Genomic DNA, 14,080 nt, shown 5'->3' on the forward strand with positions numbered 1-14,080 from the left:
ATATGAGGGTGTTGAGACAGTATGGCAGGATACAAGGGATACCACAAGGTATGGCTCATTATGCTCATCGGAGATTGGATTTGGCTACTTGGGGGCCTTCTATTTCATATGACCATGCCTGCGCCGAGTATCGATCATTGGGGCCTATGGATTGGGATTATCTTCCAGGTGTGATGGATAGCGGGATGACACATGAGTATGTTGTGCATTGTATTTTAAACAAGTTTCTGAGGCTGACACGTCTGGATGAGCCAGAGCCAGTGTTAGATGAGGATGATGAGAGGCCATGACGCAGAGCTCCTAGACGACAGAGGGATGGTAAGGACAGAGATGATAGCAGAGATGGAGATGGATATGGAGGAGATGCAGGAGATCATGGTGCTGGGGATGATGATGGAGGAGATGATGATGAGGGAGATGGTCGAGCAGCGGTTATGGGAGTGGCAGGCACACCAGGAGCAAGAAGGTCCAGATTTGCCAGAGATGTATATATAGATTGGATGACTCGGGTGGTCAAACACAAGAGATCAAGTCCAAGGGATCAGAAGCATCAGGTTCCAGAGCAGGAGGTTCCCCTGGTTGAGTAGGTACCTATGATAGTATCACGGGCTGAGCAGCCACAAGCAGAGGGACCTCAACGGATCCTCATTAGGATGTCATCTCATCAGCAGAAGGCTCAAATTGTGGATTTACAGGCTCAGGTTCAGCAACTAGAGAGTTGATTAGTAGAGAGGGACTCTCAGATGGCCCAGCTAGAGACTCAGATGGCTTCTCTCCTAGTCGAGAGAGATGCAGCTAGGGATAGGTGTCGGCAGGCCAAGGCACAGGTATAGTTGTCAAGAGAGTCTATGTCAGGGAAGACTGCCCTGAAGATGATGCACCAGGGGATTCAAGAGGCTGAGTATTACAAGACTTTATACTTTACTGTTGTTCCTCCTGATAAGAGGGCTCCAGGATTTTCACAGCTGAGCAGGAGATTAGGACAGAGTCAAATTGAGAGTTGAGGAGTGACAGGGCCACTTCAGAGAGCTCTCCCAGGTGGAGACTTAGGTACCAGGGGACCAGCTGGTGTTACTCTACCTGCCGCATCAAGACAGAGCTTCGCTCCACATCCTAATGGTCCCACTAATATGGGACATTGATCCATTCATGTACACACCTTTTTGTGATGAGATATTGATGATTCCAACGATGTATATTTTGTGATGTATCTCTTATATGTTGTGATATCATTGTACATTGGACATTTGATCTTGTTTTGATGATATGATATGCAGTCGATCCTATATGCTCTACTTGACCTATGAGATGATGGATGCATTCTATTTGATATATGATTATGATGTGCAGTTTACTTTCATGATGTATGCTTGATGTACACTTTAATTCTTATATGCTTATGAATTCTAGATGATGGATAAATGATGATGCAGTATTTACATGATGTATGCAAATATGTATGGTGATGCTTATAATTTCTATGTGATGTATGTGCAATGCAATGCTTTCTATGTTTATGATATTTTTATGATTTTCTCATGCATGTCAATATGAGATGGATGCAATGCAATGCAATGGTTTTTATGTTTATGATATTTTTATGATTTTCTCATGCATGTCAATATGAGATGGATGCAATGCAATGCAATGGTGCTATTTCATATGATTTGAGATTAGATGAATGTCATGCAATGATCTTACTAAATGAATGAATGATTTGATGCTTTCTATGATTGATGTCTTGGTATGCAATGGTTACTTGAGATGAACTAACTTATCATACAGGATGAAAAAATTGATTTGTTATTGTCCAATGTACTCAATCTCGTAATAAGAGAGATAACACCGTGTTAGCTTTGGCCTTGGAAAAGATGAGCATTGTGATCCCATGTAGAATGAAATGCAAATCTATCTTAAAATGCAAATGCAAAAATGAAATGCAATGCAGTGATCGGACCGGTCATGGAGTCATTGCTTTGTTTCATCATTGAGCCTTTAAAATGTGGGAAGTGAGTGCAAACATCAATAGTATAATTGAACCATGATGACCTGAGCACTACTTTTCTAGGTTTTGATATTGCAAGTTAGCACAAGCATCGAGGTATAATTGAACCAAGATGACCAGAGTGTTGCTTGCATAAAACAGACAGTATTAACCATTTCTATATGCAAGTCTGAAATGTCTTCGATGATACTTTGATAATCATTTCCTTAGACAACTTTACACATATTAATGATTAATTTACAAACAGTAGACAAGAAAAATATCATGTTCCTTCCTCATTCCTCTAGTTAAAGACATCCTGGAGTTACTCAGAAATCATGATAGCGAAAATCCAAATAAAACAGTTGAACCATTATTGCCAAAGTGTTAAAATCATGAGTCAAGATATATCATCCATTGATATGTGTTTTGTCATGTTTAGATTGATATGTTATAGTTAATGGTTGACAATGTGATCTTATGTTCAATGTTGGATGTATTTCAGTTTTTCGCTTGACAAGCATTGTCTGACTATTATTCTACCTATTTGATTAAGCTCAAAATAATCAAAACTTTTTGCCCCCAGCCAGGTTCAGGATTTTGCCCCCAGCCTAGAAACAAACCTTATTATGATATAGTCAATGATCCAAACCATGGTAAGAAGCCACCTAGGATGTCTGCGTTTGTGCAAAAGCTTCATGATGATCAGCTCTGATGAAGGATGAATGAATGCAAGCAGAATATGCATGAACTAATAGATAGAAGAGCTAGCTGATAGATAGCGCCTGTTTGTCAGGTTTTCACCATCTATTTTTATTGCACTTTTTCTCATATTTGATTTCTTTTTTTTTTGTTGTTTTTTTGCTTTTTCACTATTTTTGGATTTTCTGATTTTTCACTGTTTTTGGATTTTTCTGCTTTTTCACTATTTTTTATTTTTTGTTTTTTCACTGTTTTGGGATTTTCTGCTTTTTCACTGTTTTTGGATTTTTTTGCTTTTCACTGTTTTGGGATTTTCTGCTTTTTCACTGTTTTTGGATTTTTTGTTTTTTCACTGTTTTTGGATTTTTTAGACATAAAACTTCTTCAGATGCATGCTATTGATGGGTTCCTTGAGTTGATCTCCATCTTGTGTTGATAGCTGATGTGCTCCTGACCCAAATATTGTTGTGACCACAAATGGACCTAACCAGTTTGGTTCAAATTTTCCCTCCTTTTCTCAATCTGACTGATTTTGTGGATTTTCTTTTAATACTAGTTCTCCAACTTGAAATATTCGTGATTTGACTTTATGATTATAACTTCAGTACATTCTTTGTTGATATACCTTTAAATGATCAAAGGCATTTTGTCTTCATTCATGGATCGATTTTAACTCCTACAGTCTAGATACTTGTTGTTCTTCATCTAGGATAAGTCCTTTCAGTGATACACGTAGAGAGGGTATTTCTACTTCGATTGGCAATATGGCTTCTGATCCATATACAAGAGAGAATGGTGTGGCACCTGTTGGTGTGCGGATACTAGTGTGGTAGGCCCAAACAGCAGGGTTTAATTGAATATGTCAATCTTTCCCAGCATCATTCATTGTCTTTTTGAGGATTTTCAAAATAGTTTTGTTAGATGCTTCTACCTACCCATTCCCCTGTGGATAATAGGGTGTGGAGAATCTGTGTTGGATCTTAAACTTCTCACATAGCTCTTGTACATCTTGATTCTTGAATGGTCACCCATTATCAGTGATAATGGTCATTGGTATTCCATAACGATAGATGATGTAATTCAAGATAAATACGGCAATTTGTTTTCCTGTGATATTTGTGAGAGGTACTGCTTCAATCCATTTTGTAAAATATTCTATAGCTACAAGGATGAATTTGTGACCATTAGATGAAGAAGGATTTTTTTTCCTACTAGATCAAGACCCCATTGACAAAAAGGCCAAGATGTTGCCAAAGCATGAAGTTCTTGTGCTGGTGCATGGATCAAGTTTCCATGGATCTGACATTGTTTGCACGTTTTGGCTATCTGAAAAGAGTCTCGTTCCATAGTCGGCCAATAATATCCCAAGCGTATGAGTTTTTTTGAAAGGGTAAGACCACTTGAATGAGTGCCACAAATGTCGTTATGGAATTCCTTTAAGGCCTTCTCAGATTCTTCTTGTTCGAGACATCTTAAAAGGGTACCGTCTAGACCTCGTTTAAATAGGGTATCAGCAACAAGAGTATAATGGGAGGATTGGCGAATAAAGTTTCTCTTTTGATTTTTTGATAAGTCAGGAGGTAAGATGTTATCTTTTAGGTATGCATAAGTTTGGCCATAGCGGGAGGAATCCTGTCCAATAAGTTGACAAATGGTTTGGGAATCAGGACAATTATGAGAAGGGTAAAATAACTCTTCAACCAGGAATTCATAACGCTCTTGATTTTCCTGTGTTTGTAATAAAGAAGCAAGTGTTGCCATGGCATCTACTGCTTTGTTATCATTTCTGAGAATTTGCTCAAAAGTGATTTCAATAAAGTATTTCTTGAAGTCATCCACCATCTTTTTGTAAGGCATGAGTTTGTCATCTTTTGTTTGATAGTTATCATTGATTTGATTTATGACAAGCTAAGAATCTCCAAAGACTTGAAGTTGTGTAATGTTCCATTCCACGGCCATTTTGATACTTGTAACCAAAGCTTCATACTTTGCGGTGTTATTGGTGCATGGGAAGCTTAATTTGTATGCTTTCAGAATTGTATGACCTTGTGGTGTGATGAATAGAATACCGGCTCATGATCCATGCTATGTATATGAACCATCAAAGTATAGTTGCCATGCTTTTGTTGTGATTGTTAGGATATTAGCATCAGGAAACTCAATCTGTAGAGGATGATCATCATGAAGTGGTGCCTCTTCTAGTTGATCTGCAATGACTTGTCCCTTGATAGCTTTTTTGTCTACATACTCAATATCAAACTCACTTAGGATCATGATCCATTTTGCTAGTTGTCTTGTCAATGTTGCCTTGTTGAGCAAATATTTCAATGGATCGATTTTAGCTATCAACTTGATGGAGTGAGACCATAGATAGTGTCTTAATTTTTGAGAAGCAAAAACTACCACCAAGCATGTTTTTTTTGTTGGGGAATAGTTGAAATCGTATCCCACTAGTGTTCTGTTGATGTAGTAGATGGCTTGCTCTTTTCCTTCATTATTCTGTTGTGCGAGAAAAACTCCTAATGATACTTCAGTGGTCAATACATAGAGTAATAACAGCTTGTCTAGAATTGGTGACATTAGAACAGGTGGTTGCATGAGATATGACTTGATCTTGTTGAATGCATCCTCACATTGATGGTCCCACTTGAAATGAACATTTTTATGCAATAGATGGGTAAATGGTTGACATTTATCTGCTGGTTGAGCCACAAATCTTCTGATTGACTGCAGTCTTCCTTGTAGTGATTTGAGTTGACTTATATTCTTGGGAGATGCCATTTCCATGATAGCTTTGACCTTAGCTGGATCTACTTCGATACCTCTAGCTAAAACAATGTATCCTAGTAGCTTTTCTGAAGTGACACCAAAGGCACATTTCTTAGGATTTAGCCATAGCTTATACTGTTCTAACCAATCAAAGATCTTTTCCAGTATTTCTATATGTTCTTCTCTGTTGTATGATTTTGCCAAGATGTCATCTACATAGTCTTCCATGAATGTATGCATCATGTCATGGAATATCATTGTCATAGCTCTCTGATATGTGGCACTTGCGTTCTTTAGTCCAAAAGGCATGACGTTCCAGCAGACGGTACCCCACGGACATGTGAAAGTTGTCTTTTCTTGATCTTCAGGTGCTATTTTAATCTGATTGTATCTAGAGAAACCATCCATTAGCGAAAACATGGAGTGTCCAGTTGTTAATTCTACAATGATGTCAATGTTAGGCAAGGGAAAGTCATCCTTTGGACATGCATTATTAAAATCTCTGAAGTCTATGCATACTCTGATACTTTTGTCTGGCTTTCAAATAGGAACGATGTTTGATACCCATTGAGGATATGCTATAGGTCTAATGAACCCTACATCCAGTAATTTTTTTAGTTCTGCTTTGACCAAGAGAGCAATATGTGGATGTATCGTTCTTAATTTCTGTTTGACTGGTTTGGGTCCTGTATTGACATTTAAATGATGCATGATAAGCTCTGGATCCAATCCTGGCATGTCTGCATATGACCAGGCAAAATTGATTTGTCATCGTGTAAAGAATTCCATATATTCTTTCCTTTCTTTTTCTGACAGAGAAGTTGTTGGATGTAGGATCTTGGGTTGCTCTGATGTCCCAATATTAATTGCTTTTGTTGGTTCAATCAAAATTGATGACCTTTCTTGATAGTACTCAAGTAAAGTGTCAAATCTCCCATCTTCTGGCGCCTCGAGGAGGTTTTCACCATTAGATATGTCCTTTCTTTTTACTTTTTCCTGATCTAATGTTGCCAAGAAATGGTTTTCAACATTAGACCTGATATTGTTTTCTTTATTTTCCTTTTTGCGACTAGGAGATTTGGCACCCACTTGACTGGAAGATGCATTGCTGAAATTCCTGGTGGAAGTTGTTGCGGGTTCGATTGCATTAAGATATATGGATATGGCGTAGTCATTTGGAAAGGTATCAATGGCAGTATGTCCTTCATTTTCCCATTCAATAAGTTCGGGGTGGATTAGAGGTAAGGGATCATCAGGTTGAGATGTTTCGAGAGTATTTAGGGTCATGATTGAGTTATCAAAGTTTTCGATATGTATTTCAATGTCTAGAATGGTACCCTCATCAGAATGACCTCATCCAAGAAGTTCTTGATCATCCTCAATTAAGTCCAAGTCAGCCGAATGTGATTCTAATTCAAGTGAACTAGTTCCTAATGTTTGCCCTGCATACGTGTGAACTAAATCGACTCCTACATCTTCTTTAAAACAATTTTTTTCAATTGATTCTTCAAAATGATAGGAATCCCATTCCCATTCATCAGAATCTGTCTCACTTGCAACTTGCAATCTACAAATTTGTTCATATAGTTGTTGATGTGTTTCTTTTGTTTGTCTTGCTATATCTTTCCTTCTTTCATATTCAACTTCTTCTGGACTGAGATTAAGTTCTGTCAACTTTGCTATCAGCTTTCCTTGATTAGTACTAGGTTCATTCTTGTTTTGATTGAGAGTTAATGCTACTTGGGAGGTACTATTGGTTTGTTTCTCTTGTTGATTTGAGGATTGTTTCTTTTGCCATTTCATGTTTGGTTGTGCTTGTTGCTTTGTAGATGCTTTTTCCTTTTCAATTGCAAGTTGTTCTTGTCTATTTTTATATTCCTCTTGGTGATGATTAGAGAATATCTCTTCTGGTGAAGTAACTTGTCCATACCCTAAGCCTGCTTTGTCTGTAGCTTGCTGAGTAAGAGGTTGGATAGGTTCTGAGATACCTTATTTTCTTTTTCCTATAGGACATGTTCCAGTGTATCCCATCTTTTGAAGAATGTTGAATCCTTTTCCATATTTTTGTGTAGGTATTCTAACATTGTTGACCTTTTGTTGAACTTCTTCATCTTTGTATAGCCACTGTAGCACATCTTTGCCTTTTGTCTCCTCTGATAAGGTTCCAGCACTAATGAATGCTCCATCAAATATCGGAAGGTGTTTCACAATTGGTTGTTGTTTAGAGTTTGATGGTTTTCCAAAAGATTTAGGAGAGAGTGATAATTGTGATATTGAGTATTCTTCGTTTCCTTGATCTCTTAGTTGCATTTGTTTTTCCATACTTGATAAAATAGAGGCAAAGGATTGGTCTTTGGATTGTGTGTTCGAAGATGATGCCTCCTTGTTATGAGGAACAATGACTTCTTCAGCCATTTTTAGATTGCTGCAATATTGGAATGGATTTGAGTCTACAAATATTGTGATTTCTTGCCCATTATAGGGAAATTTGACACACTGATGATAGGTTGATGGGACAGCTTTCAAGTCATGTATCCATAGTCTCCCCAGGAGTATATTATATGATAAGTCCAAGTCCAGAACTTGGCATGCTGTGTTTTTCTATAAAGGTCCCACTCTGATGGGTAGTATCACAATTCCCTTGGAGGAACTTTCTTCTTCATCATAGGCTTTTATGGTGATCTTTTTGTGAGGATCAACTACAACTTTTGAATATCCTAAGGCATGAACAAGACTCAATGAACAAATATTTAGGCCAGCTCCACCATCTATTAGAACATGTTTAACTCGTGTTTTGTGAACGAGGACTTCAATATGCAAAGGAGCGTTTTGGGGATGTTGCAAGGACATGTCATCTTCTTCGGTAAATGATAAGCAGTGAGGAGTTGTGAGGTGTCCCACCATGGTTTGGAATTGATCTATATCAAGATCTTTGGACACTGTGATATCTACTAATGCTCGTTCAAGAATCTCTTTGTGTGCAGGTGAAAGCTTTAACAGTTCTAAGATGGATATTTGTGCGGGTATTTTCTGTAATTGATCCACTAAATTGTATTGTTTGGTAGTGGATGACGTGTTTGTTGTAGGGCCCAGCAAAACCACTTTGGCTTTGCTTCGTGTGATAACATGAGCAGGTTCTTGATGTTGTTGCTCTTTAACCATGATCACATTTACCATATTGTCATATGCATGAGCATAGTTTACCTTTGCTTTACCTTTACCATTTTGCCCTATTGATGGTTCACCCTTATCATAATTAGGAAGTGGAGTTTTGAAAGTTGTGTGAGATTCATTTGTTGTATGTCTATCCACGGTTATTATTCCATTATCAATCAAATCTTGGATGACATGTTTTAATTGTTGACAAGCATCTATTTGGTGTCCTTTGTTTCGATGGAAATCACAATAATGGTTGTCATTCCACCAAGCAGGTTTTACCTTGGGTTAAAAGTTTCTTTCTTCTAGTAAAGTAATCAATTTGTTTGCGATGAGTGTTTTTAATGCGGACCCAAGGGGTTCACCAATGTTTGTAAATTGTCTTCGAAAGAAATTTTTGATAGTTGATTTTTGGTGATTGTTGTTTTGTTGAGCTGCTGCTGAGTGATTGGATAAATTGAAAACCGGTTGCTTTGGTTTTACATTGTTGTTATCCACTATCCCATCATTGACGACATTACGGTTTCTATTCTAAAACTTTGGTTTATCATTGTGATTGTTGTTGTTAGTGTTGTTAGGAGGGTGAACTCCTTCTTTGAATATTTTCAACTCACCTTTCTTTATCATGGCTTCCTCCATTCTGATTCCATTGTCAACCACTTTGGCAAAACTTTGATTTCCTTGCATTTTCAAGTAATAACTCATTTGATCATTTAAGTTGTCTATGAATATGTCAATTTTTCATACTATGGCACTGTACGAGGATACCTCGAAGCTAACCACCTCCATCGTTGTAAGAATGTCATGAAGGGTTCTCCACTCTTTTGTTTTGTGTTACACAGGTCTAGCATGGTTACTTCATGTTGTATGTTGTAGGAATATTGAGATACAAACTTATCCACCAACTCTAAAAATGATCTGATTCTAGGTGGAAGTTTAGAGAACCATTCCATAGCTAGTCCAGTTAAGCTTTTCGGAAATAGTCTCATTAAGTATGTATCTTCATGTGCAAATTCCATGCTCATTGTGCAAAATTCCCTTATATGATCTTGAGGGTCAGTGCTTCCATCATATTTTTCATACCTAGGCATTTTGAAACCTATAGGAAATGATCTCATGTTTAGGTTTTTGTCAAATGGATAAGGACAGATTTCTTGAAGTGAGTATCTTCTAACATTTCCTCTTTGCATATCTTGAATTTGCATTTGTAGTGTTTGTATTTGTTGTGTGAGAGTTGTGATAGGATTATTCAGATGATTTATTCTTGTATGACCATGATTTTGCATTCTAGGGGGATTTTGATCTCATCTGGTATCATCTCTATCCCTTCTTGTATCCTCATTGGATTGACCGTTATTTATAATTTCTACTTCATCCCTTGTGGGAATGTAAGTTTCTTCATTGTTTCTGGTGTGGCTAGGAATTGACATGTCATTGAGTTTGAGACCAAAATAATCTTTGTATTGTTCATTATTAAGGGGGGGGTCATTTCCCTTTTGTGTCAATTTGTTCACATCAAAATCTTGGGGGAGTTTAGCACCAGATTTTGCTAACATTAGGAAATATTTTTCTTTTTCTCCCTCCAATATTCTCTGCATAAATTTGTCGAATTGAGGATCTTTTTTGATGTCTCTGACATTTTGTTCTGTTATTTCCTCTTCAACTTGTATTTCATCTTCGTGTTCCATGTTTCTATAGTCTTCAGTGATTTCAAATGTTTCTATTTCCGTTTCTGCAATCTTTCGTCTTTGAGTCCTAGTTAGAACGAGCATACACGTGTTTTGAATTTTTTTGAGGTTTAAATCTTGTTTAATGTGTTATAATAAGTGATCAATTGTTGAGGTGAAAGTTGTGAATGGATAGACACGAAATGATCTTTTTCAAGTATTTGCTTGTTTGCAAGTTTTTCGATCTTAGTTTTGGAGTGCAAATTTTGTGATTTTTGATATGACCAAGTTCAAATAGGAATGATATATCCTATGATAGAGAATGAGGTTATTTTGATCAAGCGTTGTAGTTTCGTGATTAAAGGATGATAGATCCTAATGAGAAACTATGTTTGAATGATCAGTTTATCAAAGACAATGTGGTGTTGCACTTTAAGGTGTTTGATCTTTAACTTGTTTAAGGTGAATACTTGATACTTTTGTGTGTCTTGTTCTTGAATCTGTTTTTGACAGGAGATAACCTGATTGAATGACCCAACAAGATGACCTACTCTCTATGTTTGATTGTTTGAGAAATGGGTTGTTTTTGTTTTCTGATTTTGATGCAGTTTACCAGAAACGCTACTAAAATGACTAGGAACTCTGCTATACTGACCAGAAACTCTGACAGACAAACCAAAAATGCTGCAAAACTGACCAGAAATGATGTTGTTTGGACCAGAAACATTGTTGTTTGGACAAGAAACTCTAACAGACTTACCAAAAATGCTACTATACTCACCAGAAACGTTGTTTGACAGACCAGGAACGTTGTTGTTTAGACTAGGAACGCTACTATACCAACCAGAAACGCTAACCGACAGACCAGGAACGCTGTTGTTTAGACTAGAAACTCTGACAGACAAACCAAAAACTCTAATATGCTCAACCTTTGAGAGTTAATGTTGAAATATAAGAAATTTGACATTCACACCAAGAGAGTTGACGTTTGGACTCAAAATGTGACTGTTTAGACCGTAGGTGCGACTCTTTGGACCGTAGGTGCGACTGTTTGGATCGAAAGAGCTAATCTGCTGCAAAACTTATGAATTTAATAGTTTGATGTTTGAGTTTTCAATGTTTGTTGTATTTCAATGGATGAGATCTTGACTTGACTTATAAACATAGAAATCAGATTGAATTTTAATGTATTTTTGTCCCAAAGGTTTTTAACAATTAAAAACACATCAATCAGTCTCTCCTAAGGAGATTGGCTGAGAATGAAAACCTTTGCTTGCTGACTTAGGTACACACCCAATAGCTAATCAGAATATGACCGCTGAGTCTCATGCAATGGATTCTCAACGTCATATTATCCGACTCCAAATGCTAATGGGGGCACGATATGGCAAGTGTCTTGGGAGAGTTACTATCTCTCTTGCACAAAGATTATCACCCTTTCGGAGGTGAATCGGGTAGCTTCTATTTTTATAGTTCTTAGTCAAGAATTTTGTTTGAAATTACCCCTTGAAGTCACGCAAGCATGATTGAGGCCTGTAGCCCGACAAGGTACCGAAACAAGATGTAGTCACGTAAACATGATTGAGACCGTGAGGCCCTACAAAATGCCCAATATGAGAGATCTCAAAGAGAAAACTCAAATAATCCCATCCTCTGAGACTTTAATCAGCAGAGACCTATTTATTATAATGAGTTGGAATGCTCAGGTCTAGCTGTACTCACTTGGGTGGTTTTCACGGGGTGATTACTTTTTCCCACTGTGACAGGCCTCCTAAAGATATGCACTATTGAAAGCAAAGGATGAGTCTAGCTTTCTGATCACCTAAGAAAGGTGAGATCATACTCCCCTATCATCAAGACACATAAGACATGTTTGTTCTTTTCCATTGCAATTAGTCCATGTGCCTAATTTAACAAAATTAAGTGCAAAATCTCGTGGCTGCAAACAAAGTTAGAAGTTTATATTGTATTCTTTGGCGGCGAAATAGTTTATGACTCTGGTCTTTCACAGTGAACAGTTTATGACTCTGATCTTTCACAGCGAAATAAGTAGCTGCAAAACCAACAATCTACAAATTAGGTTCGGGAAAATGACAGTCCAGAAGTAGAAATGAGGAATGCAACATACAATATTTGCAAAATCAATAAAAAACTGAAAACACCATCAAATTGACCAAGAACACCATCATATGTGCCAAGAACGCTGCTCTGCAAACTAGAAACACTGCTCTGCACACCAGAAACGTTGTTCTGCAAACCAGAAATGTTGTTCTGCAAACCAAAAACGTTGTTAAACAAACTGAAAACGCTGACAAATTTGCCAACAACGCCACCATACATACCAAAAATGCTAAAGTACAGACTGAAAGTGCTAAAGTATAGAAAAGCATAAAAACAGAGTTGAGAAATCTCCCATAAATGCCATTTGAGGCGTCAGAATGCCACAATAGAGACCAAGAACGCGATTCAGGAGCCCAAGAAAGCCAATCTGCATTCCGAAAGAGCTAATCAACCTGTCAATGAAATTTCCTGCAAGCAAACTTGTTAAAGATCAAAGGGGCTAGGCCCCACAGTGGGCACCAATTAATGTGATGCTAAAAATGTGGTTAGTAAGAAGGCATACACATATAATGAGACAATATAATGTAATTGAAAAGCTTAATTGAAAACTAGATTAGAAATGCAAACCATAAGCCTTCCTTGAAATGTCCCATTTTCCTCTATTCTTGAGGACCTTGAAGGTGTTGGATTGATGGGCTCTCAGCGGAGCAATGACCTCCAAAGTGGCAACTCAAGAGTTGAGTAGCTATTTGATCATGATTGACTATGGAGATGATATGAAATGCATGATTTAAGAAGCTAGATTAACATGCTATGATAAATCCAAAGCTAAATGCTATATAATTGAAATGCAAATTGTCTATAGTAATGATGCCTAAATTGATATGAGATCAGATCCATATTGCTCCAAAATGGGGGATATTTATAGGAATTCCAAGGCCAAAGCTGAGGTGGTAGAAATTGACAGTCCAGATCTGATCTGAAAATATCAAGGGCCAAGATTGAGGAAGTTGGAGAAGAGTTTGGAGGAAGGGACACTTGTCATCTCTGTGGTGACAAGTGTCAAGGAGCCTTGCTCATGAGAGGGCAAGTGTCCAAGGGAGGAGACGTGTGGCAAAAGTTTCATGTGTCTCAAGGAGAGAATATCCACACCAGGGGAGGTTAGGATAAGGAGGTTAGAATATGCAAGATAGGATAGGGTTAGTTAGACCCAAGATTAGATTGAATGGGTTAGGTTGGGGGATGGTTAGGTTAGGTGGTTAAAGTTAGGAGCCATGTGCTCATTTGAATTTAGAAATTCAAATAATTGGAAAATGGTAATTAATCTCAACAAACTTGAGTTTGTTAATTTTAATTAGGGATTAGAAGAATTGATTAATATGGGGGGACATTAATTAATTTAGAATCAATTAATCAAAGGGGGATATGAAATGAACTATGTAAATAAAACATTTAGATTTATTTACTTAGTAGATGAATAGAGAAATTAATTAAATTGCTTGTGAATTCAATTAATTGGGAAGGGGAATTAATCAAATAACTGTGTATTTAATTAACTATCTTCAGACCATTTTTAGGTGTATACACATACAATAATGATTTAAACTTGAAAGTGTTTACAGATGTTGATTGGGTCGGTAATGTGGACGACTGGAAGAGCACAACTGGCGATGCATTCTTTCTTGGTGGTAGACTAGTCTCATGGATGAGTAAGAAACAGAGTTGTATCTCTTAGTCTACA

At 37.3% G+C, this 14,080-nt stretch overlaps 1 protein-coding gene across 1 annotated transcript; it reads right to left on the minus strand.

The window, feature by feature from the left end:
• Positions 1–1,021: 1,021 nt before the first annotated feature.
• LOC131857824 (uncharacterized) lies at positions 1,022–12,772 on the minus strand. Its single transcript, XM_059210559.1, has 5 exons — positions 12,701–12,772; positions 12,481–12,549; positions 12,295–12,347; positions 10,892–11,172; positions 1,022–1,080 (listed from the first exon to the last, which is right to left on the minus strand). Exons 1-5 carry the CDS (start codon positions 12,770–12,772, stop codon positions 1,022–1,024), a joined length of 534 nt encoding a protein of 177 aa, XP_059066542.1.
• Positions 12,773–14,080: the final 1,308 nt, after the last annotated feature.

This window comes from Cryptomeria japonica, chromosome 8 (assembly GCF_030272615.1).
Source record: "Cryptomeria japonica chromosome 8, Sugi_1.0, whole genome shotgun sequence".
NCBI lineage: Eukaryota > Viridiplantae > Streptophyta > Pinopsida > Cupressales > Cupressaceae > Cryptomeria > Cryptomeria japonica.